Source organism: Scomber scombrus, chromosome 8 (assembly GCF_963691925.1).
Source record: "Scomber scombrus chromosome 8, fScoSco1.1, whole genome shotgun sequence".
NCBI lineage: Eukaryota > Metazoa > Chordata > Actinopteri > Scombriformes > Scombridae > Scomber > Scomber scombrus.
The window spans coordinates 7,160,666-7,184,451 of record NC_084977.1 but is presented as its reverse complement, the minus strand read 5'-3'; the positions used below and the strand labels follow the sequence as shown (position 1 = coordinate 7,184,451).

At 38.5% G+C, this 23,786-nt stretch overlaps 1 protein-coding gene across 2 annotated transcripts in view; it reads right to left on the bottom strand.

The window, feature by feature from the left end:
- Positions 1–14,451: 14,451 nt before the first annotated feature.
- Positions 14,452–23,786, bottom strand: part of lpp (LIM domain containing preferred translocation partner in lipoma) — a 136,655-nt gene continuing 127,320 nt past the window's right edge. For both annotated transcript variants that reach the window (XM_062424177.1, XM_062424178.1), the window contains 2 exons: positions 21,837–21,957; positions 14,452–20,182 (listed from right to left, as the gene is read on the bottom strand). In XM_062424177.1, the coding sequence (XP_062280161.1) occupies positions 20,054–20,182; positions 21,837–21,957 (250 nt within the window). In that variant the 3' untranslated portion in view covers positions 14,452–20,053. The remainder of the gene's footprint in view (positions 20,183–21,836; positions 21,958–23,786) is intronic.

The following is a 23,786-nucleotide window of genomic DNA, read 5'->3' as shown; positions in this document are numbered from 1 at the left end:
TGTGAATGGCTTTAAGGTACAACATATGCAGCAAATATGCCAATTTTGAAGCTAATTGAAGGCTTTGAAACCTGTGAGGACACTGATGATATATAAATCCTAGTAAAAAAGAAAAAGCAAGGAATTTTTAAGTGTGATCTTCTCCAAAACAATTTAAGGTGCAGTGTGTAGAATTGAGTGGAACAGGATTGGCACAAATGGAATATAATATTCATAAGTATGTTTTAAATAGCTTATAATGACCTGAAAATACAAACCATTGTTTTTTGTTAGCTTAAAATTAGCCCTATATCTACATAGGGAGCTGGTCCTCTTCCATAAATCCAGCCATGTTGAACCGCCATGTTTCTACAGTTGCCCAGAACAGACAAATCAAGCACTGGCTCTAAAGAGGGCCTTTAGTATTTTTTAAACCCCTAACTAAACCCTACACACTGTTCCTTTAAGAAAAAGACTTATGCTAGCATGTACAATCTGTTAAACAACGAGAAATTCAGTTGATTCTGTTCATTGTACATTCCTTCACAAAAGAGCACTCGAGACTGATTTGGAGAAGTGAACAGATTTATGGAAAGCTGTTATAGAGGATTAACAGATGGGATCAGTGCAAAGAGTCAAGCTATTGATATTAGCCACAGATGCCAGTTTATTATACACTTTCTATCAGCTTCACACAGCTCTTACTAACATGGGAAAGGTGTCTTATTATTGAAAGAACAGTTGGACACTTATCAGCTGGCGACAACACTTTCTTCACTGTAATTACCTTGAATAAGGACAGTCAAAGAAGGACGGGTTGCTAGGAGACTGTTGCAGAAAGAGCCCAAGGAAGGCATTAATGCTGACCTTTAGCAGAGGATAAGATAAAAAAATGAAAATTACGAATAACATTGTTCATGCAGTGTATCAAATATGTTCAAAAAACAAGCAACATCGAAGAAATTGGTCATTTATTTTTTCTTAAGAACATTCACCATTCATATATGATGAATAAAGGAAGCAAACCCAAGAAAGACGTAAACCAAAGTCATTGCAGTAGGTTACAGTTTGTATGATTGAATCATCGTTTCCGTGACTCATGATATAAACAACACTTCACACTGCGGCTTTAAACATACAAGTGTTGACATTTGTGCATTGTCTTTCAGTTAGCGCTGCTGAAAGCTGGTATGACTTTTAAATGCACACCAGACGCACTGACCACTGCTGCTGACCACAGACACAGCATCCTATTTGAAATAGCAGACTAGCAGTTTCCATCGTCAGCTACCAGCAGGCACTTTAGCTGAGCTGCGTGCAGATGAATCACTCAAGTGCTGAGACACACAGAGTGACAGTGTGGTAATACAGTAAGATCATATACAAATTAGGTCACTTATCTGTCGCGGTGACATGCACTGATGTAAGACGAGCACACCTCTGTGAGAGCGAGCGCCACAGAAATGCCTTTTGGAATCGCAGCGTTCGTGTGAGAAGAAGGAAGTAAACTTTCCTTCACACTCTCAGATGGATTTCTCAATGAGCTGATAACGAACGAGACAAGGCAGATTTAGATGTTGAGACAGTAGCGGTGCAGCTGTTACAGTGTCAGCTTGCTACTTTGCTGACAAATGGTCTAAATATTACACATGGCCTATATTCAGGTGATTGATGTTGGGCTAAAACATTCACAGACACTTTTCTGACATTAATTCCCAAACTCAATCCTGTGTTTTCACAGAATTCTCGCTTCCAGGAATCTTTCCGATATAACACGAAAACTTCTCACTGCTTCTTGTCATGAGAAAGTAAGATACTGGACAAATGCTTTTTCAACAAATGAGCAAATGCAAAATAATGTAAGTATGTAGAAACTGCTTTATGAGTGAAGATAATGTCAACCTCATACCTGCAGGATCTCCTGGCTGGTAGTTGAAGCAGCTGGTGACATGTGACATGCCTACAGGAGTTCAGCGGAAACTAAACAAGGACTGCAGTGCGGTGAACTGGCCATTCCAAACAGGAAAGTCAAATGGAAAAACATCCCCTGAAAAAGAATTGACCATAATTAATTAGCTAATTAACATATCAGCATGAATAGATGGCTGGATTAATGCACGGCATCATGAACTCATTAGGGCTGTTCCAGTAACTGTTCAATAATGTGATGATATCATGCTTTGTGCATAAAAAACTGGCCTTAATTAATGTTCCATGACTACAATATTGCTGTTGTCAGGTAAAAAACTTGCATGTCTAAAACACAAGTTGCCATGATGTCATTATTATTATTTATCCGAAGCTGTAAAAAGATTTTATAGATCTATTGATTTTTACAACCATCAACAGAACATGATCTGAACATGTTGAGTTTTCTACTGACAGCAACAACAAATGATTAAGACATTAGTCATGGGATCAAAGTGCTCAGAGTTCTCGTGAAAGGCCTAAAATAAAACAATAATATGATTCTAGTGGGAAAAAAGGAGTAAATAATCATCACAGGAGAACTTACAATTACTTGATGAGAGTTAACAATTTCATATTGAATTCAATTTGCAACTGTAGCCTAAAGGATGATGAATTAATGAATAATTAAGCTATTAAGTTGTTTATCACATTGTACCAAATGTGAGTCCAACACATAAACTAATAGTTGCAAGTTTGTATTATGTCAAACATATTCCTTTATTCATTATTCATCACTTAGAGCCTGAATTGCACACAAACTGTATTTATAATAAACTATTCGTTGGCTATACTACGAGGCTGCCACACTGTGTGATTGAGTGATCTAAAAATTGACAATGTAGAGCTTCAGCCTGTCACTCAGTTAGAGAAAACTCAACATATTTTCTGTTTGAGAGAGAAATTATTTTGTCTATCAAAGATGAAGGAGCACAGCGAACAACCTTTTTTTATTATTATAAAGGAGCGGTTTATTCACAGCACAGCTACTACAAACAGCCTTGGCGACATAATCAATAATGTTGATTACACCATAAAACACAGAGAATAAAGGAGAAGAAAAAAAACCAGTCCCATACCTTACAAACCTCAAAAGAGACAAAGACACCATTCATATTAAAATTGCTTTTTTTTGCTTGATTTATTTCTTTTATGCTTCATTTTTTGGTTTGCTTAACAAGACAAGATTATTATTCAATGACATGATACAACATTCTTATTATAATTTACATTACTATCAGAAAAGGCATGTTGTATCAGCCACTGATTGAGTCTTTCATGGTTGTTATTGCTATTTTATCACACTCAGCCTTCACTGGAAATGCTAAATATTTTTCTGCAGCTCCAGCAAAAGACATTCCACAAAAAAACAAAAAGGAAAAGCGTAAAATTCACATTTGAAATTTTTAGAGAGAAGCTGTTTTCTGTGGTTGTAGCATTGTGTTGATGCCTTTTCACTTAATCCACTCTGTGAAGTGAATGGACTCGGTCATGATAGTACACACAACCTATGACATTCAGCTGTTTACACACAAATGTTGGAGTGGTAATCCATTAAATCCCCCACCAAATCCCCTTAATCACAGCTGGTTGATCCTGAACAAAACACAGTTCGTCTAAATCACTCAGGAGCGTTTCATAAGCTGGAGACCTCAGCCTGAGTGAGCTGGGGGAAGACCCAAGGAAACGGTTAGAGCAGGTTAATGGAACGGCTTAACACTGTTTTTAACTGTCATGAGGAATCATCAGTGCACTGTAATGCTGCACCCATTAATTAAATGATCATGTGTTGCTCTTTATTGTGTTTTTTGCTGTGTAAGCTACACTGTTAAACAAAGTGATGATGGAGGGTGAATGTGGTTAAACACGCTGTGGGAAGGTTTGAGTTTGCATGCAGGATTAATTAAGGAAAACTATAAACTTGTTACTCGAGATACCAGTTTACACCAACAGAAGGGGTTGTTGGACGGTTAAACAATGTCTCACAATCACACATTCACACTTGCTTTTGCAGCGACTGGCTAGTTAAGGTGAGAAAGTAGGGAAGGTTTAAACTTCTCTCGCCAGATGCGAATCCAACAAATGCCTTCCAGCAAAGACTGTGTGAAAGTTTGCACTGTTATCCCCAGTTTTAAACAGTTATCGTCCTTTATGGCTAGCTTTACATCCCAACGTTGTGTGTGGTCGTTCAGAACGGCTATGAACATCTTTAGCTTCTGACTTAGTCGGACGACACATCGTACAAATGTATTCTTTTCAAGAATACCCCAGCCCAGTGAGTCTACGGCCATGCTAACAGCTCTAAGCTAAAGGCTAAACATACTTATTACTCAATGACTTGCTAATGTTCAACACGTATGTTTACAATGTTCACCATTTTAGTTTAGCATGTTAGCATGCTAATTATAGCTGAATTCAGCTGAAATTTGTCATAGGTTTTGTGGGTATCTAATTGTATACCAAAGTATTGGTCAAATTATTGATCTATTAGATTAAAAGTCAAAAGGTCATTGCAATTCATCCTGTAGGTAACATGGCTATATGTATCAAATTTCAGACCTACAACATTTACTATGTCACCAAATCATCCTCTGAGTGTAGGGGTGTGCAATATGACAAGATTGAATCGTGAACGATTAAAAAGTCTCCACGATCTGCCTTTACAGAGATCGTAAGTACCCGGGAAAAAAATCGTAATATGATGTTGTTGCGATATCGCCCATCCCTATATGAGCGCCGTCAATGTACCAAATTTACTGGCAATCCATCCAGTAGTTGTTAAGTTAATTCAGTCTGGACCAAAGTGATAGACTGACTGACTATTCTCTCTAGAGCCATGGCACTAGTGTGTCTAAAAAACTATATTGTCAAGACATAAAAATATTGTAAGTATATATTTTGAATCCAACCAAGGAAAATAACCAAAAACACAGAGCTTGTCACCAGATTGTAGTAGGAACACATTACAAAAGGCTATAACACCATCTAAAGAAGGCTTTAAAAAACAGCATTTGAACTCAGTGACATAGCAGAGGTGCAGAAGTTCAGGCATCTGAAGTCTCTCCTCCAGTAATTCAAGCCAAATAGGCGGAGTTGGATGAGTTTGGAGTGTCTGAGCAAAACAGTGATGGGGGAGGGAGGGGCGACAAGTTTGATCTGAATAATTTATCACTGATGTTTCCACTGCCTTTGTTCTAGGTCCAAAGGATCCGGGTTTTAAGTTTTAATAGCATTTGTGGCTGGACTTATTATGTGTGATCAAATAATTCTTACTCCTGGGATTAAAAATAAGTGTTCTTTCCTCTTTTTTTTAACCAATGTAAGTTATTGAGGCCACATGGGTATAGCCCATTTCTCTCTACCCTTCACCCTCTGATTTCAATATTGCAAAACATACAGATGTGTCTTGGGTATTTCACTGACTACACACTCGTCAAAGCTGTTCAATCATTCATTGATTTAAACATTTACTTTGGTAAAAGTTCACATTATTAAGCCTTTCTGGAAACAATAGATGGATCCAGTGGGCAGTAAGTTACACTTGTTAATTCTTAACCTGTCTCTGTAATCTTGTTAAATGCTGTGTGGTGAAAGGAGAACGTCCAAGCAAGATGTGCTAATCCACCCTTCATGCACTGCAATGCAATATTCATGCTTACTAAGGATTTAAAAGTACTTGTATAATCTACTTTTAAACCCATTAAAAGAAAATTAGAATGGTTGCAGATGAATAGAAGTTTTCACTTAATCAGATCCAAATATTCAATTGAAAAACCTCCTCTGTCAAAAAAACAACAAAAAAACAAATCAAAACACTTGATCACATTTTCTTATTTCAAGAGCTTTGTTGAGCTTTGACATTATTGTGAAGGGTCAGAGTATATTAATAAACATGAGTTCTTAACATGCTGCTCTGTGAATAAAAGCAACAATTTTGTTCTACAGCCTACTGTGCTTAAAATTAGCGTAGTGTGGAGAAGCTGATGACCAAGTCTGAAGTATTAGTTCAGGTACCATTGAGCAGAATATTAGAGCACATATTGATTATACTAATGATTTCAACCAGGACTACTTGTACCCCAGAGGGGACTTCTGAAGTAGCCAGGGGCTACTTGGAAAGATTGCGGAGCAGCTCAACTAAATGAAAAAAAAGAAAATAAAATAAATTAAATTCCCATCCACATTGTTGTGATGCTGATCTTTAGTAAATTTACTGGCATAATAACGAATCAACTGCACAGTACACACCTTCCACCAAGCTGAGTCAACTGTTGAAATAATAAACTAAACATAATGCATGAATAATTGCAATAATTAAACATAATGGGGAAATGATTGACTGACTGATTCATTCTGCCACTCCAATAGGTAGAAATGCAAATGTAATCAAACTGACCTAAACACAGACAATCCAACTGTGGTATAACTAATATTCACATTTTGTAGTTTCCACTAAACAAAGAATTAAAACATGACAGGTGGTATTGATGAAGGGTTACTCGAGTTCATCACACAAGGATGTTGGGGTACGTCAGATTAAAAAGTTTAAGACCTATTCAGTACCAGAATTGTTTTTCCCACATGCAATTGTTCTTGTTTGCACTATGTTATAAGATGCTTGTTTCTAAGCATAGAAAGCAGTCTGGTTCACATGGAAACACTTGGCTCTTTTCTTATTAAAATGTTATCTGTGGAGATTCAGGTATAATTGGTACCACTCACCAATCCCACCAACTGTCAAGGAAACAAGAAAGTAGTATTCATTTTGCACCCACTGTTCAAGCATTCAGATATATCCTCTGTCGGCTTAATCAGTCGGCCTGCTTTAGTGTGAGAATGAAAGTTCACACTGAAACACAAGGTTTTGAATTAAATCCACGAACGACTCTCTGCCTCTTACCCTTAGGTCAAGAGGTGACAGCTCAAAGAGTGCCTTAAATCATGAGAACTGCTTTACCTTTCAGTGGAGCTGGAGAGACGCACCTACACTAAGTCCGTAAAGTCTGTGGATTTATCTGGATCTGGACCCTTCAGCTGCATTGCATATAAATCAGCCATCATTTGGCTCGCCTCGGTAGGTTCAGCGTGAGCCTGACAGTCAGACTGTGGCATGTGGGTTGAGGGTGAGTGATGGTTGGGATGTGGAGAGAGGCAAAGGGCAACAGGCAGCACGTTGTCACCTTTACAGTGTTAAACAGGGTTAAATATATACACTGTGAAATAAACCAGTTCATACCTCTTTTGTCAAGATTGAGTTTAAAGTTATACTAACAGGAAACCACACAAAATCAGCAAGTTTAAACAACATTTCTAGACCAACTTTCTCTGTTTTTAACACACTGTGGTGTTTAGTGTAATGTTCCTTGGCAGACAAATAAACGTCCCTGCAGAGATCTGATTCTTTTCCTGTAAAGTTAGAAATTGGTGAGTTGCAACACAGACTATCATGAGATACAAGAACAACTGAGATAAACCTCACAGTCAATTTCATGGAGACGAGGAAAAATAACTGGTTATAAACTATAACTATATATCTCATATATGTTATCTATAAGCAAAGCTACACCATCAAACGCTCATAGTTCGCACAGCATAGTGCCATGCTTCCCCTGATCATAACAGTATCATTTTGCAAGATCTATTATTCAAGAAACTAAAAAAATCAAACCTGAAACAAAACATACTGTGTTGTGGGCAGATTTTAAACAGAACACTAGATGCCATTCAACGGGACAATAAATAGCCATACTAAGGCTGTCAGGCACAGTGGTATGGATCTAAATGGTAAAGTCAACATACCAACATAATGAAGTTTAGCATAATAATGTTTACCATGTTCATTAACTTAGTTAATCACATTAGCATACCAATTAGCACCAAACACATACAAAGTGTTGAGGTGATCACAGCTATCACCAGATAAGAACATCAATGCTGGAAATTCTGCAAAACCATGAAATTATGTCCAATGTCGTTTTTTAATTAGTTTATTTTTTCTACAATAGTTGTGCTTGGCAGCCATGCTGTGGTTAAGGTACGAAAGATCGTCGTTATTTCGAATAATCTATGGTTAGGTTTGTGTTTGGGAACTAAAACACTTGGTTAAGGTTAGGGAAAGGTCGTGGCTAAAGCTAGCGTTAATTGAAGGTCTGTGACAGGACGAGAAAAAGGTTTACTATCAGATAGAGTAAGATTTTGTCTGAATGTCTAGACATTTCGTGACAATTCATCTAATGGTTGATGAAATAGTACCGTCTGGACCAAACAGGTGGAACGACCAACCAAATATCAACTAGCAAACCAATTACCTTAAAGGTTAGTTAACATGTAATTACTGTTACTGTTCTGATAGTGTACAGTAGCTGATGGGTATTTATCTCAACCATGGTCCCTGTAAGCGCTCGGCCTGTCTTGGACCACCGCTCAGTTAGTGTTGCTAGATGCCAGAGAGGCGATCCAAACAGCGTCAGTTGGATGAAAGAGCTAACAGTGGGAATACAGACAAAGAAGCCTCCAACAGTGACAAAATGACTGCAATCTGAGAGAGAGAGAAATGATTTGATCAGTTGTTTATGCTGGACTCTGCCCATTGTCTCTTTTTGTGTGTGTGTGTGGGAGTATGTGTGAATGAAATAACAATAATGGGAGTGATGTCTTTGTGAGCACTGTACAACTGTAACTTAGTAACTGATACTGGAGCGTCTCTAATGGAGCTCAGTTATAAAAGGACGCCCTTTGGCAAAGAACAGCAATTCAAAGAAATGTTATCAGTGTCTCTTGTGTCCAATGAGGGAAGATGACTTAGTGTTATTTCATGACAAATCTTTGGAAAGACGTATTGATAGTTAACCATCAAAACAAATTAAGTCCAGTAATTATTACTACAGAACTGTGCTGTTTTATACAGCTGATCCAAAGCCTTTGGTACGACTGACAGTTTAACAAGTGTTAACAGCACATATACACGCCCCGTATTAAATCAATTACCATTCATTTATTAATCTCTGCCAGACAGTAGATAGCGGAATCTGCTCCAAGTCTTTCTGTGATAAGTTACAGCGTGTCACCACGTCCGCTATGTTTGCAGCTGGCTCTTATGTAAATGATCATATTTCAGTTGCAGCTAACCTGCAGAATGTATCAGCCCTTCCTCAACACATTAAGTCTTCTGACAGCAGATCTAATTCGATGAAGGACATACAGACAGAACATAGTTTTTTGTGAAGCCATAAAAGCCACATACACACCCCAACCGTAGTCAGTAGTCCGAGAGTTAACCCCAATTCAAAATATTATCTGAAGCATTTCACTTTGCCGTCGCATTTTCATCTGTACAAGCTCAGCCTGTTTTTTTCTGGCAGACTGTAATTATCTTGAGATTCAAGCAAGTTACAGCTTCTCACTACATTTCTGAGTGTGATGGCCTGGTGGTGAGTTTCTTCCAAAGTCACATTCCTTCGCAGGCAAGAAATTGCACCTGAAAACAACTTCTGCAGTAATTCTGTAAGCAATTATTGAACCCTGCATATTTCTTCACATGGTTTAAAAGTTCAGGATGCATGAGGCTCCCACAGGAGGAGAAAGTTTATTATTCTACAGAAAGAGTTTGAAAAATGTTGATCTCAACTTGTGGTTTGGTTGCTTTTCTAATTTGCAGCCCACATGGTAAAAAGTAGAGGTAGAGGAGAAGTTTGTACTGAAAAGTACACACTAAGATTCTATAATAACAAACAGTAGTAAGTCATTTATATGATATTAATCAATGCTAGGTTAACATCACAACATTTTTTTCAAACATCATAATGTAACATTTAATTGTTTTTTATGCTTGATAATCAATTATTGCAGTTTAAATGTAATCATTGTTAAAACTTTTAACACAGAAACCAAAAAAATAAATAAATCACAGCCAAGTTCAACAATTTTTGAGCCGGATGAACAGATCTATTGTTCCCTCCACAAAAATTACAGTTTGACTCTGCAATGTGTTTTGCGGACAGTAATCAGCTTTCAAAATGACAAACAGAACATTTTGAACTACTGTGAAATGTGTCATATAAAAACAAAGTCAATTTAATTTGGGAAAAAAGCTCCATACGTACTGGAACAAGCAAAAAGCTGTGTACAAGCCAACAGCCATGTTTGATTATGTGAGTCAGGATCATGTTGTAGGCTGGTTTGAGTCTCAATGATCTGAATCTGATAAAGAGTCTTTGAAAGATCGAAGAATTTTGGAAAGAGGAAGAATATGAAGGACTGAAGGTGTCACTCAGGATTAGGAGAATGCAGCAGTCACCTGCCACACTTTCAGGACCAGTCAGCACTGATGATACATAAGAGTCTCTGCTGTTCACTCTAAAACACACAAATACACCACGCTTAGAAGAATATACTCACAATATTTGATGAAAGCAGAAATATACTCCCCCTCGTCCCCCAGGAGGAGCTGGAGGGTGTTGCTGGGTGAGGAATGTCTGTAGACAAATATACAGTTCAACAGGAAGGTGATGCCTCATTTCTTTAGTCTTGCTGGAATAAAACATAAAGCTTTATTTGTAAGAATAAAGACAACGAATAACAAGCTTATTTGGGCATTTTTACTCAATATATCCTATAAAAGAGCCTTAAGCAAACACACACACACACACACACACACACACACACACACACACACACACACACACACACACACACACACACACACACACACACACACACACACACACACACACACACACACACACAGAAAAAACACACCTGAAGAATGAGCAGTAGACACATAAAGGTGTGCACAGGCTGTGGGAGAATTTCAGGTTGAACACTGCTGATGACCAACAAGATGCTCTAAGTCAGTGGTCTCCAACCCTGCTCCTGGAGAGCTACTGCCCTGCATGTTTTAGGTATCTCCTCACTCTAACTCGTTATCAAGCAGCTGAGGCTCGTCAAAGGGCTTGATAACGAGTTGATTATTAGAATCAGGTGTGTTAGAGTGAGGAGATACCTAAAACATGCAGGGCAGTAGCTCTCCAGGAGCAGGGTTGGAGACCACTGCTCTAAGTGCTCTGACTGAAGCTCTAGCAGGAGGGAGACATGTAGCTCTGTGTGACACGATAGAGTTTCCTCTGTGTCTAAAGTGTACACACCTCCTTTTACTCCGTCACCTTATTAAACTGATGTAGCTTTAACTTTCTTAGCTAACCCTAATAACACTACCACACATTAATACACAGTAACAGGGGGTCTGTCATACTTGAGAGCTATGCTACAGTTGCTAACATGCTAATCTGCTAAACGTGCTTAGCATCACAACTTTTACAATCTGCATAAAATGAGTGTGGTGTTTAAAAATACACGCACCTGCATAAATCTACTGTAGACTGCATTAAAACGGCATTAACTGACATTACAAATATATACTATATACTACTGACATGCTAACGTGGGTTAGCGTGCTAATGCGCAACACTTTTAACAAAATGCATCAAATTGGTAGTGTTACAAATACCCAAAATTTACTTAAATGTTTCTCAACTAAAATTATATTTGAGATTTGTGTTTTTTTTTACCAATAATATGCCGAAACATAGTTGTATTTCTTATAATGTATGAATTATCAAGCAGAGGGAAGAAATATGAAGATTCATTTGAATTCAGTGTTTGAACTGTGACTATTAGCGTGCCAACATACCAAGTGTGACATGACTTTAAAATATACTGATTTTATAAATGTATATATATTATTCAAATATTTTATTAGGCATTTGGAGAAGTATGCAACATGGTGGTCTTTCTGTTAAATTAGTTATAGACTAACTTGTTAATTTAAACTTATTGTGCAGTATTCCAACATATTTTTGTGTCATTCAAGTTGTGTATAAGCTCAAGTTACAAATCATTATAATTGACTGTAGGATTTTGTTATTTACTTCTGTTGTCAGGTATGTTTTCTGTGTTTTAATCTGTTGTCTGCAACATATCGTTTTTGTATTTTCCTCCATGGGAGAGGAGCTCAAATTACACATCAAGATTGACTGGAGGATTTTGTTATTTACTTCTGTCGTCAGAATAAACAGAGATCTCCCCCAAAGATATCCTGGTCTGAGCCTCTTCATCAAAACACATCAAAACACACTCATCGCCAGACGCTAGGGGCTACATGAGTAAAATGATAACAATGTGGAGCGCAGTCAGTCCCCCAGTAGCAGAATATTAGAGGAACCAGTTTACACCATACAGTTCACATAAACCAGCCCCAATGACGCTTGAACAAGAGTCCCTGCCAGAGGTAAAATTATAATTTTACATGGTTGCAATTATTTTAGAAGCCACATGGATAATGGCACTTGAAATGTTTATTGCTCATTCATGGGTGAGTCACGCAGACTTTTGCATCAGTTTGTAATGAAAGCACATGAACAGCAGAAAGCCTTCAAAGCAACATGGATACTGTCTGATAAAGTCTCTTAAAGCAGGGTCAGAGGTCAAACTTCATAAATTAATATCGTCAAATAAAAGCTTTGATTTATGTTACCAGAAAATCATTTTTCTCTGTAAATTGCAGTTTATCTTTGCAAGTGCTTTGATGGGAATAACATACAAAAAATAAATCATGAAAGCGGCTGGGACGCATTAACTCTATGGACACTTTGGCTGGTCCTTGGGTGCTCACAGTTAGATGTAGAACAAGAAAAGGCACTAATAATGGTTTCATACAACGTGTGCATTGAAATGACTGAGGATTTGTATCTCAGAGCGTTCTCAGCTCTACAGAGGCAACACTGACTCAGTCATTACATCACTGCCTTTAGCCAACTCAAGGACGCACAAAATCAATGCTCTTGATGCAAATGCACAGTGGGAATTCACTTTAAAGCTAATAACATTAAGCTCAGAGCTCTGCGATGTCAGCCCACATTGTAACGTTATGTAAATCTGACCATATGACAGCTTCATTTAAATTGGAGTGCGCGAGATTATGCATGATAGTGGCCCATTTTGCTACCTCGTGCTCGTTTCTGCTTCCCGGTAAATAATTCAGGCCATAATTCTGCGTATTAGACGAAGACATTCAAAAATGCCGAAGCAGGCCCCCGGAGACTTAATGCTGGAATTTTATGCAGGGGAAGAAATTGGAGGGTACATCATGTTGGCTGGAGGGCCCATCACTCATCAATTTGTTTGTAAACACCAGATTTATGTGCAGTAAAGCAAGTCCTCGGCTAAACTGCTGGAGGGGGTTTTCTCTCTCTCCGTCTCTGTCTCAGACACACACACGCAGGCAGACACGCACCCACACACACACACACACACACACACACACACACACACAGACATGCAGTATTGCTTCTAGCATATTTAGGAAAAAGAAGAAAAAAATACTAGGAAATCTCCACGATGCTGGCATGCCCAAATCCTCAGTTTACTAGCAGAGAAATAAGGAGGTGAATACTCTCCAGCTCCCAGTTCACGTCACAGACTGAACAGTAGTAATCTGATGATATAACTGTATTTACTGTAGGCATCAGGTTGGCTGTGGAGTACACATTTCAAATTCTAAACATCACACATCCACTGACCAGAAAGAAACCCCATCCTGTTTTGTTTTCTGACATAAAAAATAATGTTTTTTTTTTTCTTCTGGTTTCAGCCATTGAGCTCTAGCATTTCTGATTGCCGTTTCAATTTAGAGATCTGCGGGAAGGAAATGAAATGCTCAGTGACTTGCTGCTGATTTGCAGCACACAAGTAAAGATGACAAATGGAAAGGATTAAATCAAGCGGGTCTTGGAAAGGCGACAGTAAAAAAAAAAGGGAGAGAGAGAGAGAGAGAGAGAGACTTTCAGGAGGTCTTTAAATTATTCTAACAACTCCATCAAGCTGATCCCAGCAGTAAGCATACTTCATAGTTGAGTGCATTTGCTGATCGTGGCCACACAAAAAAAAAGAAAGAAAGAGGAGACTGCACACTGTATCTCTGTGTAATTAAACCGTTGTCCCAGATGTACACTCAAAAAGACTATTTCGAGTGCAGCGTTTCTATTAACCAGGTGATTCTAATTCGTCTGAGGAGCAGTTGGGGACTCGCAGCGTGAGACAGGAGGAAATGAATCGGAGCTGTGTAAGCACGGGGCATTTGCTGCCACTGAAGGGCTTTTAAATGACTCATGAAGCAAGTCAAGTAGCCCTGGGTTATACTTGTTGGGAATAAATCTCTTTCATCTTCAGGTACGCTGCTCACGAGGTCACCGGGAGGTTTCGGGGGAGCGTGAGGAGGAGACGGAGAGAACGAGCTCATTATCTGGCCAATCCGACGAGCCAGGAGACAAAGGGCAAATGTTAACCAGCGACAGGGGGGATGATTGTGCATGGGTAGGGAGAGTTCGGCCTGAAGCAGAAAGAGAGAGAGAGAGAGACGGGGGCGATTTTAATATTTTGCATATAATCCATCATAATATTGCATAAAAGTGAAACCAAACAATGACACAGAGACATGATGCTGTTGCAAAGCTTTTATTGAGGAAAGAAAAAAACAAAAAACTACATGCCCTTTAAAAAAGATCAACAGAGATGCTTTACTTTGACAACAGAGGATCAAGCTCTTTAAGGCGAGTTTCACTTTCATCACCATTTAAGACTCTACTGCTGCAGCCTTAAGCACCGTACCTGATGGAAACATCTACTGTACTGAGTGGATTCAGAGTAGGCCCAAAAAAAAAAAGGGATCCTCTTTATTTACTTTGGTAAAGACAAGTAAACAAGGCAAAGTTTAGTTTTTTTTGAGTGAGGCAGAGCCAAGTACGTAATACACAGCAACAGTATAGTGATTCAATACTGCTCAGCCAAAGGCACTTTAACAAAAAAAACGGCGGCGGAACAAAGACAGTAGACAACACAAATACACTGGAAGAAAAAAAATGTAAAAATCATTAAACGCTCTTTTTCTTTATACTTGCGGCATCAAGCTTTCAGATAAGGTTCATGTCGGATATGCCCCCACGTTAAATGTGTGATGTGTCCAAAAGCCGTCCATACAAATACCGTAAATAAGAGAGTTTAATACGCTTTTAATGGCACATCAACAACAACCTCAAGCAGAGATTTAGGTCTGTGCTCGTGGACTACGCTTTGTAGAAAACGTGTGCTAATAAGCCAACATTTTGAAAAGACATTCATCAGTAGAGTATCAGAATATGTCTTTACTGTTGGCCCCTCATTTAAAACGGCCCTTGTTAACTCATGTCAAGTGTTAAAAATGTCCTTAAATCTGCATTAGCTGATCTGTTTAGCCACTAAGGGGCAACGAGTTGTTAACAACATATTTATCACCTTATAAAGTTGTTGTGTTTCTGGCCACCTGATGAATAGAAGTACATTATTAACTCCACTACACGCTCTGTTTTGGTCGTTACCAACTCTTGATGGAAATAGCTGTTTCTTTAGCTGCTTCATTTTGTTTTCTGGCTACTTGTTGACTTCGTTTGTTGTGTACAGTGGGTTTATCAGAGCTTTTCGGGGGAAAGAAGTGCATTTTGTGACTGGAAATGACACAATGACTGAAACAATGAATAAAGCAGAAAAGTTGCAAAGACCCAAAACAATAAGCTGAAAGATGCTAAAACACTGCGAAAAAGCTAGGAGGAATTGGCTAAGAGTTGGTTAATAATTATCTGTGGGTTTGTCACTATAAACACCACTTTTCACATTATACACAGTGATTTTGTTATCTTTCTGATATAAAAATTAGTGTAATATTAAAGGGGACCTATCATGCTAATTTCAAGCTCTAATTTTTTGTTTTGGACTCCACTAGAGTAGCTTTGCATGATTCACAGTTTTAAAAAACTCCTTATTTATCTTATACTGGCCCTTTATGCAGCCCCTTGGTTCAGCCTTTCTATGAAACGGGCTGTTTTGGATTCCCTTGTCCTCTGCCTCCCTCCCTAGAAGTTCACTCTGTTCTGATTGGCCAGTTTTAAGCTTCCCTCAGCTTTGGGAGAAGGCTCCAGGGGCAGGATTTTGCTTCTTGTTCTGGTTATTTTCTCATACTTAACTTCTCCATTACATCTGTAATTGCTGGAGCCGAAATCCAAAACCTAAAATATGAGAGTGGACAGTACAGACATCCCCAGCAACAAAGATTACAGCAGCAAGTCTCTGTGTGGTGAGGCTCATTACCTGCTTATTGTTGGACATCTTTATCCTGTCTGTCAGCTAACAGTGATTTTGAAGTAAAGTTTACGGAGCTCTTTGTTCAACAGGTCAGTTAGAAATAATACAGGGAGAAATACTACAAACAAAAACAGCCCTAATAATAGCAGAGCAGAGCAGTAAACTCAGCTGCGTGTGGAGCAAATGACCATATAAAGAAATCTATCACAAGATGACATCAGCTCGGGCTGAAAGTAGAAAAAAACTGTTGGAATCTGAGTGTTCAGAGCAGTCTGAAGCATGTGCGTCTGCTCACAGTTATAACTTTTACATACATTTACTTCATTATTTGACACTTTGGCCACATTTAATATGAACATCCAACATTGTAGCATTATATGACTGAAAATAAGCATAATAGGTCCCCTTTAAATTACCTCACATCCTGTGTATTGGTGAAATGTGTTAAAGTTTTAACAAAGTACTGTTCTTTGTTATCTACAATATAAAATTCCCTTTACCAAACTGTAACAACAGCTTTTATTTCTGTTGTATATCTCATCAAACATGCACAAAGTGTGAACATGTGCTGTAAACAACATTTCTAATCAATGGCTGTATTCTTCATCACACTGACGAGCCTCCTGTTTGATTGTAATCTGGTACATTTAACAAAAAATGAAGGTACTGTAAAGCATACTGTGAAGCTGCTCTGCAAAGATAAAAACTGCAATGTTGTGAACTACATTTTTATGAAGATGAGCTGTTAAACCTCTGTCACTCACAAAAATGATTGTACAACTTATTGCAATGGCATATTTTCCTGTAGAGAAAGAGGCAAACTCAGTTCTAAATAATGGACCATTTTGACTACAGTAAACTTAGAAGCTGTTGAAAAAAAAAAAAAAAAAAAAAAAGATTTTCTAGCTCCAGTGCTAGAATCTAGAGTTGTCTTTGGAGACAATTGTAGCTGAATTATAATTTTAAATGAGCATATCTGCACTACTGTTGTTCCTTTGTTCCTATGTTTTTTAAATCAACTGGAGGGTTTAGGCGTTTACAGCTGGAGTTTCAATCAGGATCTCTTCCTGTTTAGTCACTTTGACATCTTCATTTGTGTTTTTAGCACCATTTAACAGAGCTGTCTAATTATCTGAGCATGTCAGGAAGCCCTGTGTCGACCTTTAACAGACAGCAAACATGAGACACTAACTTAGCTAGATGCCCAGAAACATCTCTGTCAGCTGAAACCTAGCAACACATATGACATATTCATCGTAACCAGATGACTCACTGAGTCAAATATCAAATGGCCAAAGTGAAGGAGGTAAGTATGGATAGTGTAAACGGTGTTATATATTTATATCTAAAGAAGGAGGGATAAAAGGAGAATAAATAAATGTCTTCTTTTAATTAGAGAGAAGCACAGATTTGAATGCATTTAACTAATTCATCAAACTGTTGAGATACAATAAAAGAAGATTGAGACCACTGTAAAAACGTGTCTCTATCTTGAGTTTTGTGACACTGTTGAGCTATTTTAACATGACTATTCTCACACAGTACACTCGTCTGTTGTGATTTTAACATAGCTGTAAAAGTTTTGTTTTCTTTTTTGGATGGTGTATGTGAACCGATGAACTGGCCGTCTACAATCTGCGCTCGGAATATCGACGGAAAAAGGTTGCCTAACCTCCTGGAGAACCGGCATTCACTCGCTCCCTGCTCGAGGCGTGAGAGCGAGCGAGGGACGGTTCTGTCTGCTAGAAAGAGTCGAACCAACGGACCAAACACGGTCAGATGTGCAGAGATTTAACTGTGTTTTCATCATCATCTTTTCAGGCAATATTCAGTATCCCTTTACATTGTAAACGGCAGTTATCTCTATTTTTATTCTAAAAAGATCCTAGCAAAACATCTGATGAATATCAACTTATTGTCCACTGATAATTCTTTATTGAGCTCATTAGCACAGTTGATTACAAAGTGTTACCCTGTTTAAAACATTGATACAGTTGATCACAAAGGCTCTGCTGTGATATTAACTACAGTATATTTATTTCTTGTCCGTCTCACTTTCTGATGGCACTAAACCCTTTTTTTCGTGTGTGAGTAAAACAGTAAAGTAGCAAAGTGATGCCTCATTCTTCTGTTATAATATCACTGAAAGTTATAATTACTTGCTTTGTTCATAATAAATCCATCCACATGCACACTGCACCTGGAATTAAAAAATACTGGGTTCACTGATTACCAATCCAACTAATAAATTGGCAAACAATCACTTATTATTAACTATATTGTTTTTGTTGTTTATCATGAAATGTCTTGACTAACTCACTACTGCTGTAATATACTGATCTAACTATAATCATGAACACTGGTCCATGACTTTTGGATGGAACAAATAATAAAAAAAATTTAAAAAATCATAATTTTTGGGAAACTCTCACAGTCCCTTCTTTACCCATCGACTTTAAACATAGACTAAAATATAAAAGACGAGTTTCAACGGTACAATCAATACTGACATACAGCACAGTACTGACACACAAAGTCACACAGTACCAACAGCATAGTTCTGATTAAAGGATTACTATAAGGACACTTATGCTTGAAACTGTACAGGTAAAATATTTCCTTATTTATAAAATTTAATATAAAGTGTCGATGCCATTAGCATTAAAAATTGCATAGCCATCTAATATCTGTTATCTCTGCCAGATGCAGACAGTACAACCGGTGATCTAATGAATGTCATGGGAAATGGGGGGAAACGTGACATATCTATCTGCTTAAAAACTATTTATTTAAAACTAAGTGATTACACTAAAATATAAGGGCATATTTTTATGAATGGAATGTCTAACTGTACTGCTGAAGCCAACAGAAAATATTCTACTGTATACGTCATGGCAATTTCTATTAGTAATAAAAGATGATAATATTTAAAAAGGGGAATTGCATTCAGCAGCTGCCTATTGAGGACTTTGTCTTTTTTTTTTTTACACTGAGGATGTATGTAGCTCCTGTGGTCCCCATCAATACACTGTAAGTGATGTTAAATATAGTGGCATATGGAATAAGTACACATAATATATGGCAGTTTAAAAGTTATTTCTTTGGCGTTCACTTATGCAGAACTGTGTTGCAATAATGAGCTTCAGTGTGGTTATTTTGTCCACATTTGTGTACTGTCTGTGTAATTTACGCTGTGCAAACACTAAAGAATAAAAGCAACGTTCTAAACAACATACCATATGCTCAGTGTTTTTCCAAACACTGACTAAAGCTACACTCACACACACACATCCGTCCATGGCTTCGCCTGCAGGGCAGATGTGTCAAACATTTCACATGTTTCGGTGGAGGCAGACTCCCTTTTAGGTCAGCGACTAAAGACGGGTTTGCCTGCATATATGCGTGCATGTACACACTGGCTGGAACATGCCAGGTAAGATGGAGTGATAGTGTGTATTTTCACATGTTAAATTATGGATTTGTAAAGCAATGGTTTGACATTTAGGGGAATGCACTTAATTGCTTCCTTGCCGAGATTTAGGTGAAAAGATATCTGCGTGCTGAATGAGAAGTTACAGTTAGCTGGCAAGAGAGCATTTTAGTGGATTTCCTAAAATGCTGAACTACTCCTTTAACTGTTAAAAAACAGACAGGTTCTTCTGCTGTGATTGTACCGAGTCAGCCACTAAATACATGTGTGATGCTATTTTGTGTAACTGCAAGTAAATATATAAATATATATGTATATATGTATATACATATATATGTGTATATGATATGCTGAGGAATGCAAGCTTTTGTGGATGGGTATGTTTGCAAGAGAAAGAAAAGAGAGAGAGAGAGAGAGAGAGAGAGAGAGAGAGAGAGAGAGAGAGAGAGAGAGAGAGAGAATTGGGAATTGGGTTATCACAGTGGAGGTGAGCGGGCGGCAGGTTGCTCAGAGGTCAGTGGTGGCCTTGGCGGTGAGGGCCTGGATGCGGCTGGTGTTACAGTTTTTGCAGAGCACGTGTCCGTCCAGAGGGTAGCAGCCCTGGTTATCCCCCTCTGAGAGCAGGGAGCCACAGTCCTGCAGGACACAGATACTCCGTTAGTCCGCAAACACAGAAGCAGTCATTAGCCACACTCAGCGATCAGGCACATTCATACACTCGCTGTGCTTCTGCCCTAAATGACACGTTTACTGCTGTTGGAAAACTAGTCAGTGTTAATTTACAGGAGGCTCTTTGCAGAACAACATGTGAAGCTGAAATATTTTGGTGGGTGTGTCTAGATGGGCCACAACTGAATATTACTTAACACACTATGACCTACTTTAGGGGATTAAAACTCTGATCTGAAACCTTATTCATACCTGCTAGCACTCTGCTTTTTTTTCAGGTTTCTCCTGTATTTTCACCTCCTCTCCTGCTGTGCTCCTGTTTTGTTGTTTCTCCCTGGAAACTCTTTTAGTTTTCATGACCTTTATTATGAATGCTCATCACACACACGGATCCATAATTTTGTATATGTTTGTCTGTCGTTACCCACACACGACATACAATTTCAACCCAGCTGTTACCACCTTTGTGGTAATTATTATTATTCATCCCCATCAGCCTCAGTTGTACTTTGTTTACTGCTAATTTGCTAATGTTAGCCTGTTGATGCACTAAACTAACATGGCGAGCATACTGTAGTAAACATTATACCTGCTACACATTAGTATGTTAGCATTGTCATGAGCACCACTGTGCCTGATCTTTGTTTTCATTTTCAATATTTCTACTTTTTCTATTGGCTTTTTTCCTTCATTTGGTAGTTTGGTAGACAGTGTGACTAAGCTCTTCTCTGACTTCTCAAGTCGGTACCTTAAAACACACACACACACACACACACACACACACACACACACACACACACACACACACACACACACACACACACACACACACACACACACACACACACACACACACACACACACACACACACACACACACACACAGATCAGAAACACCTGAGTGATGAATGTGTCTGCATGTGTATATATATTTGAATGTTCTGCTCTGTGGAGTTTACATGGCGCAGATGTCTTTATTTCTGGGAAATCACATAGATGATTTCACACACAGCAATATATTTACATACATTGCTTCTGCATCATTTTCTCATTGTCTGCTACACAGGGTAACACAGGAGTCACACACACACACGCACACACGCACGTACATGCACATTCAGAATTACAACTCCATCTACTCATGCCTCCCTGGTGACAAAATTCTTCTCTTGTTGAGCCCCTTCAGCTGAACTAATCTGCTTTGCTTTCCTTTGACCTTTATGTCTGCCAGACGCTCGGTGCACTCACACTAGCACAGCTCTTTGACAATGTCACACGTTACTTCTCTTTTAGCCGGGCACGTAATGTCTCAGAGCAGCTTATCAGCCGGCGAGCGCCTTCTGACAGATTGGTTACTATGTAAGTCCATGAACTTTGCAGAGGAGAGATGCGGAGCTATTTTTTTCGAGGCAGGTAAGGAGAGGGGATGATTCACTCGTCTCGCTGAAAAGGTGACTCGGTGGGCGGGCACGAGCGTTATGTCTTATAACTTCATACCGTAATGACTGTCAGCTGGAGCTGGAGCTGGAGCTACACGGACCATGTGAGCACCGCTGCTAATTATAACGAGGCTGGCATGCCAGGAGGCGTGCCAGGAGGGATGAATACATAGAACGCATACCTCACAGCGGTAACACTGCACGTGGAAGTCACGGTCCAGGGCCACAATGCGAACGGTCTCCTCCTGGCCTGGTGCTGGCATTATGGGATCAGAGCACACACAGCAGCGTGGTGCAAACTTCCTGTTAAATAGAAAGCAAGGATAAGAGTAATTAGATTAGGAAGTACAAAACCAGCGTAAATATTGTGACATAACGTGACCTTGAATGACACCAACTTCCTTTGTTAGAGGTTTAGTGATCTATCCTCACTCATTAGTTTGCATGGTGATGCTATTTGATACTGTAAACACGAATCATTTACTATCAATTAATATGCCTGTTTGTTTGTCTCAGAGTTTTGCTGGATTCACAGTACATGTACATGAACAGACATGTTCAAATCCACAATAATTAAACAGAGAAATGTGCTAGAATAAAAGAAGGTGTCGTTTTTGATTAATCAATAATAAATAATCATTTTCTGTCTACTAATCCAGTTATGTATTTTTCAGCTTTTTTTAAACTTGTGATCCCTTAAAATAAAACAATGTCTACTTGGGTTCCCTCATCTTTTATCTACTGGTTATGACCAGTAGAATGGAAAAAATATCTAAAAAGAAAAAGAAAGAAAAAGAAAACCAGAAGTATAAGAAAATACAGAAAATGAGAGGAAAGTTAAAATACTTTTTTTATGTATCATGAGTCAGATTCATTCATCGACTGCTTGCGGTGGTCAGTATGAGGGAAAAATGATATATTATAAAGGACTACTGCGCTTCCACATTTGGAAACACTTATTTAAACTAAGTCAAAGATTGATGTTAACAGCTTCCAGCTTAGTATTCATTAATCACTTAACTATGGAGGTGGCACTAAAAGCTAAAGTAGCCCCTGTCAGAAATATCTCTCATGAATAGAATATGTGACGTAAAGCTAAATATACAACCAAACATCATAAATATCCTAACTGACTTTCACAATACCATGTTCTAGCCTCTAAATCAGCAGGTCTGGGAATCCCTAACAGCAGCATTAATGAGGATATGAGAAGCACACTGAGATTTCAGGTTGTGTCAGTTGACTGAAGGCCAGGTGGACGTTTCCTCTATTTCGCATGTTTACTGAAGGCCTGGGAATCAGGAAGTGAAGGGGCTCGATGGCTTTTGGGGAACCACGGCCATACAATGCAGTCCAGTATTAGCCGGAGAAAAAAAAAGAAAGAAGCCCTGGTCTGAGCGTAACTATTCCTCGACACAAAGGGCTGCGATGTTGAGGTCACACTTGTCATGTGGAATTAAACGGCCCAGTGCAGCTACTCCGTAAAGCAAAGCTGTGCACTCACACCAAAAGCCAGCTGCTTACTTCTGTTTCCCTTCTGGTCACTGAGTTAAGGAACATTTCTGGTAATGTGGCGGTTATGCAATCTGTGGACTGTGACACAATGACAGGAATTTACTATTAAATTTATATCTACAGCTGCTTTGCATACGGTCACTGTTCTTGTGAAATCGTCTGCAGTGTTTCCCAAAAAGGAAGCGCTGAGATTTCACATTGATATCACTTTCTGTTTTGAATTTATTGGACCAAGAAAAGGATTTCGAAACAGCATTACTTGATTTTTTTTTTTGCCATGTGGGGGCTACAGAAGAAGCTGTAAACAGTACACATGGACATATTATCATAATATAAAGTTGTTAACGGTAACGAGTTAACAAACAGATGCTTATTTTCACATCTAGTAAACATGGATAAACATTAAAATCCATTTTTAAAATCCACTTTAAGCTCTGAAATAAGGAGCTGAAAGATGCTAAATTGCTTCATTAAGCTGAGGGGAACTACAAAGTCAGGTGTGGACACTGTAAGCAACATATTTCATACTACATGTTGTCATTTGACTCATTGTTGATATAAAAATGCTGATTAACTGCAGCTTTAAAGGAATACTCAAAAATGCAAATAAGGTGCAA